General features: G+C 39.4%; 1 protein-coding gene across 1 annotated transcript; it reads right to left on the bottom strand.

Annotated features, from left to right (window-relative positions):
• Positions 1 to 3986: 3986 nt before the first annotated feature.
• Positions 3987 to 5011, bottom strand: LOC135710242 (protein THEM6-like). The gene is made up of 2 exons (XM_065232764.1): positions 4768 to 5011; positions 3987 to 4703 (listed from the first exon to the last, which is right to left on the bottom strand). Exon 2 carries the CDS (start codon positions 4701 to 4703, stop codon positions 4125 to 4127), a length of 579 nt encoding a protein of 192 aa, XP_065088836.1. The 5' UTR covers positions 4768 to 5011; the 3' UTR covers positions 3987 to 4124.
• Between the last annotated feature and the right edge of the window lie 905 nt (positions 5012 to 5916).

Genomic DNA, 5916 nt, shown 5'->3' with positions numbered 1-5916 from the left:
GACTGACTGCAAACGATCCGATCGTATATCATGGCATTTTCACCTGTGTGTGCAAAAGAAAATGAGAGAAGAGAGGTAATTGTGTGGTGATTGTTATGTTGACTACGTGGTTGACTCCAACCTATTGAGAGTCGCTCAGGAAAGTCGGCGCTGCTAGATCTGAGTTGCGTTCAATTTTTGGCCTGCATTTAGGCGTATAAGCTGTACTGAATAAATAGAAATATTTTATTGAGAGAAAATGGAAAATTTCATTTCATTCCCGCTCATCCTGGGAACCTCAAGAGGTGCAGAGGGCCAACATGAGAAACCTCCATTCTGAGCGGTTGCTTGACCTGGGCCCAGGTAAAATTCCTATTGGCTTGCTTGATTTCCTTGTTGGGGTTTTGTTGCCATAAGCCCCTGTGCCTTTGCTGTGACGTACTGATGAATTTGATTCACATGCTTCACACGCTTGCCTGCAGTGATATTGTCGGTTGTATATTATTTTTATTTTTATATTGTTTTTCGGCTGCCAGTACGCTGCAATACTTTACAACTCACCTTTTGATTATAATATCGATAATGCTGAAACTATATGAAGGTTAGTGATCATTATTAGGTGTGTGCTGCGATGGAGTAGTAATTGAAGGAAATGAGGTTCTGATGTAGCTTATTGGCTAAAATACCTTTTACAATTCTTATCCTACTTACCAGTTCCGTCCAGTATAAATAGACTGTTTCCAATAGGCGTGATCCTTTCTGACTGCTTACTCTTTCCGATGCATGTCTTATTTTCTTTTCTTACTCATGCTCTCTCGCTATTTTTCCTCCTGGCCGTGTTCTCATTTGTTCTCAGGCAGGTAATATTGGTACATGAGAGGAAGAAACAAATAGAACAAGTTAAGTGTGCACCGCATGTGTTGGTTAGTCGTTTGGGTCATGGTGTTGTGTTTCCTATTTTATTTGGCTCTATTCAGCTCTCAGATCGCCCCCTCCCCCTAAACTATTGTGGATGAGAAAGAGAACTCATATTGGGCAACCTCTCGCGAGCTGCAATGCAAAAGATATTAATAACAAACTAATCTACAGCTGGGCTTTAACATATAACATTTTCTAAGACTGATCATGATTAATATAGTATGAATAATGAGAATTGTATGAAGAAAAGACGATCCCAAAAGAAAGTTCCCTAGTAATAAAACTATTACTCTGTGCTAATCTGAGCTATTTCAAAATGGGAATCCACAAACAACATACTCAGAAACCATACCCGATCTCAACAAACTCTACCGAAATCAGAACAGCTGAACTACTCGGTAAGATTTTGGCATTTCTAATGATTTTCTTAAGGTAGTGATGAAATGTCGCTAGACTTATTCCACAGCCGCACGCAGTATTTGAGCAAAAGCAGACGCACATTTTTTGCCTGTAGATTTGAAGACATACTTCAAATCTCCGCGTACATCGTACGGGTTAGGCAAAGAGTGTACGTTTGACTTGCACTGTCGCATTAATGGCCCTTTGCTCATTTTCAACTTCTATTCAATTTTCATACTATTTTACTATTTTTACTATTATTACTTATTATTACTATTTTTTATTTAACTATTTAATAAATGGAAACCATAACATGGGTTATGCTCCCCCTAAGCGGGCCCTCCGCATCCTATCTCTGTCTAATCTCTAATACCAAATGCCAATGGTTTGAATGTATAAATATATAAATTGGAAATGACGTTCAATCAAATAAACCCATACCCCACTCACTTAGCCAGGCTTCAGAATCGTCCAGTGGGCAGTGCGCTCTACACTCCAAGTTCCCTTTCTTTCAAATTCACTCCAAATTTGACAGAGCACGGACTTGAGGTTACTAGAGTATTAAATAATCTAGGTCCTATTTAGAATTATATCTGAAAAATCCAAATCTGGACAACGCCCACCTTTGTGGAACATGTAACAAACTTATGAAAGATTTTGAACGTTAATAACTCAGCTTCCCCTGGACCAATTGTATCACCAATTGATCAGAAATATTTCTACGCATCTGATAAATTCAATACTTCATCATTTTTTTTTCTAAATATCACTATTGAAAATTGCAGGAATGTGCAACTGTTGCTATGATAATTAAAATTATCACCGATTGCCTGTGAAAAGCGGTTTCCCTAACATAGATTTCAAAGTTGAATTCCATTCGGTCTCACCAAACAGTGTTTATTCAATCACCGCGTGGTGAGTGGTGGTGTTCTCCACAATGAAAGGCTCCTCGCAAGCAGCTAGCTATCAAGGCTGGCCTCAACCGCTGATCGGATTAAGTTCCAATCACCGTGTGTGATGGTGTCCGATCGTCTGCATCATCAGCAGCAGCAGTAGTAGCAGCAGCAGTCGTGCTTTCGGCGCGTGGCGTTGATCATTGTTCTCCAGTGCACAACGAAAGGCTGCCTGCAAGCAGCGAGCTGCACCCCACATGAGCATCCATAGAAGGAGGAAGAAGCCGCACCGCTATTGATCAGAATCAGTAGCTCTTCGTGAGTCGCTGTGGGCCATCTATGACAAGCGCGTCAAACTAAAGTGTATAAACAGAGAGAACCCCACTCAAATTCCTATTCCTACACAAAACACAAGCTCCTGCTGCAGTTAACTAATAAAATTTATTATGTAAGACCACGTAGTCCTACGTCACCATTGCGTACAATCCCATAGGACTGTTCCTTGTAGTTTTTTTTCGAAGAAAATCGTCTTTAACTTTATAATTTAAAAAAGATAACAACCTTATTAGTTTAACAAAAATCCACAACAACGTTTTACGAGAAATGAACGTATGAAAAGGTATCCAAAGAAAACCGAGTTTTTAGGGGCCACCCTAACCTGCTTGTTTAAAATAATCATAACTCATGAACCATAAGAGATAGAAATTGTATGTCTTCAGCAAAGTTGCTTCAAATTGATTGTTCTACAACTTTTTATAAAACTGCATTGGTCTATCTCAAATAATAAACAAAGTTTGTGTTTTCAATTCACCAATTTTATTGACCACCCTAATTTCACGCATAAAAAGATCGGCCAAAAAAATGAATAGACTTTCCCCAAGACACACCTAAAACTGACGGTTTGGGCGCAAACATTTTTGTCTTCCAGAATACGGCTTTGGTACCATTGAGCATTGCCTCAAGTTACTGGTACGTTCCATTCCAGAATATTGTTCTGTGGTTTGGACTGAGAGAGTCGAGTCCGTGCAACGCCGCTTTGTGCAGCAAAAATGTGCGCCTTCTAAAGATCTAAAAGTTATTTGAAATAAGAAAACTAGAGCAAAACAACTGTTTTTTTAGAGGCACCCTAACTCAATTCAAGAAAATAGATTTAAATCGGTCAATTTAAGAGATACAATAAAGTTACAATGTTGCTTGAAATTAGCTTAGCTATAACTTTGCCGAAGAATGTATACCTTTATTTATTCAAACAAAAAAGTTAGATTTTTTTTATTTTTATGATAATAAGAACCACCCTAGAATTCATTGTCATAAAAATGAGGGCCTAACTATAAGGAACAGCTTTGTAGAAGAAACTTTTAGTCTAAATTTTCAATTTCAGGCTCAAAACATATCCTTCCATTTAGAGATGAACTAGCCTTTGGCTAAAAATCTCTTAAATAAAGAATTAAAAAAAATATCCTTCCACCTAAATATGCATTCTGGACCACTGTGTACTGCTACGCAAAACATGTTCAATTTGTAATCTACATTTAGGCGTATGAAGAGTCGTGAATAATTAAACACTGGCCAGACTGAGCAGTTACAACATAGAGGTAACTATAGAGGTAGATAAGCCTGTCTTGATGACATTTTTCTTGTCGATAATTATTATATCATGTTGTAGCTCTGTAGTCTGAACAAGACATTAAGTAAAACATGCTTATTATGATTGGCGAAATACGTTATTAATTAAAAACAAGTTGACTAGACTTTGACTATACTATCAACTCTAGACTTTCGTCTCCTTCATCTATCGTATAAAAATTACCACTTTAGTCTGTTATTTGAAATTACCATCTTCAACTAAGTTGACTAGAGTTTATCGCAATACTATGTAACATTTCAATATCGCAATTGTAGGGTACATTCCAGGTGAAACCCAAATGCAGGCTCCTATCGCTCTTTCCGCAACTTCCGGCTGGAAATATCCACGGCATCCATCCAATGTCGAATCTCGTCCGGTTGTTCCGGTTTGCAGCGACTTTCCTCGAATTGGTCCATCACCCGGGACAATTCCACCCCGGTAACGGCTTGTCTCGAAATGGCTACCGCCCGGACGAATCCATCCAGCAGCGTGATGAACTTGTGCTCGAAAAAGATGCACTTATCGTCCCACCAAACCACGTTGGTTTCTATCCGGAAGGGTTGCCCCAGCGACAGCATCTTGCGGTAACGGATCATGGACGATGCCTGCACAGCCGATCCGCTAAAAGCTCGCAGTTTGGTCCAGAAGCCGGTTCGGCCGTACCAGTGGTACCGGGCAAAGTCCAGCTCACGCAGAAAGCGAGCATTGTTCATGTGGTTCAGCATCATGTCGATGTCCTGGGTGGTGCAGATGCCATAGGTAGTGATAGTGTCGGTCAATTTGAGATTTCGCTTGGAAAAGAAAATGACTACGACTGTAAAGATCGCTCGAACGAAGTAATTCACATCGAAGGCGACGTACAGCATCGTTAATATGATCCACCACATCTGGAAGTAGGTATTGGAGCTTTAATATGACACATTCCGAAACTTCAAATTGAAGTACACTTACCTTTATTCCACGTGTGATTTTCACGCCCAATAAATACAAATTTCTTATCCGTACGAACCTCGACCTCGTCAACTTTTTCCCAGATTAAGCTATCTAGATTTAGGTAAGAGATAACAATTTTTTTGTGCAAAATCACCAGAACGCTAAACGGTGCATGACAACGGCAACGACAACACAGATTAATTACAGCTAAGATAGTACGGCAGCTTTGACGAAGTTACGCGTACCACTAGCAGCATGTGTTGTTCACCGGCCGATGCACCACTCAGTACTGATGTGTTCAGTTGACAGTAACAGTGATATAAAAATACCTACATTTGAATCGTAATTGCAAATACTACTTGCACAAACGTAGGCTGTACACTAGGGTAGGTCAACTTTACAACCCCAACATTCTTAAATTAATTTGGTTATAATCTCGATTTGCGGGAGAATCTTAAATTTTGTATGGGAAACGGAACGATTCTATTAATTTGATAACCAAAATCCAAATACTGCTCAAATTCTTCCAAATCTCAGACCTTTGATTGAGAATACTATACAAAACAACTTTGTCGAAGACTGCAAATCGGTTTGATCTTACTTATCGTGCACTTTAGAGCAAGTGTAACACGCGTACCTACAAGCTCATATATATGCCTGTAAGTAGGTATGAGCAGAGCAATAGACCTAAATTAATATAATACAGTAATGACCGGATTTGTCAGCCCTCCTTTTTGAAAGTCTTTTCGAATGTTTTACGAAACCCATGCGCTTTTTCTGTGCTCTTATTGCACCAAAGTACCTTAAACATCTACCTTGAAGATGAATGAGAAAGATTTGAAATTACGGTTATGTCAGTGCTAACATTTGAAAACGGCGCAAAAGCCATTTGTAAACAAATGGTTTGTAGGCCCTTTACTCGCTACCCGAAGAACGCCCACGCAAACCAACAGCATCGTCAGGAAGGGGAAAATTTCCCCTACCCGATGTTGCTGTTGTGTCGCGTGGGTGTACTTCAAGTAGTGAGTAAAGGGCCCACAAACCATTTGTTTACAAATGGCTTTTGTGCCGTTTTCAAATGTTAGCACTGATGTGACATTATTGAAATATAAAATTCTGATGAACTTTTTTCCCAGAAGTCTAATCGATTTGCAGTTTTCGACTAAG

The sequence above is a fragment of the Ochlerotatus camptorhynchus genome, unplaced genomic scaffold (assembly GCF_037179485.1).
Source record: "Ochlerotatus camptorhynchus isolate MF236.1 unplaced genomic scaffold, CSIRO-AGI_Acam_v1.1 ptg000374l, whole genome shotgun sequence".
NCBI lineage: Eukaryota > Metazoa > Arthropoda > Insecta > Diptera > Culicidae > Ochlerotatus > Ochlerotatus camptorhynchus.
Note: the sequence above shows the minus strand (reverse complement) of the source record. Positions and strands in the feature narration are given on the sequence as shown.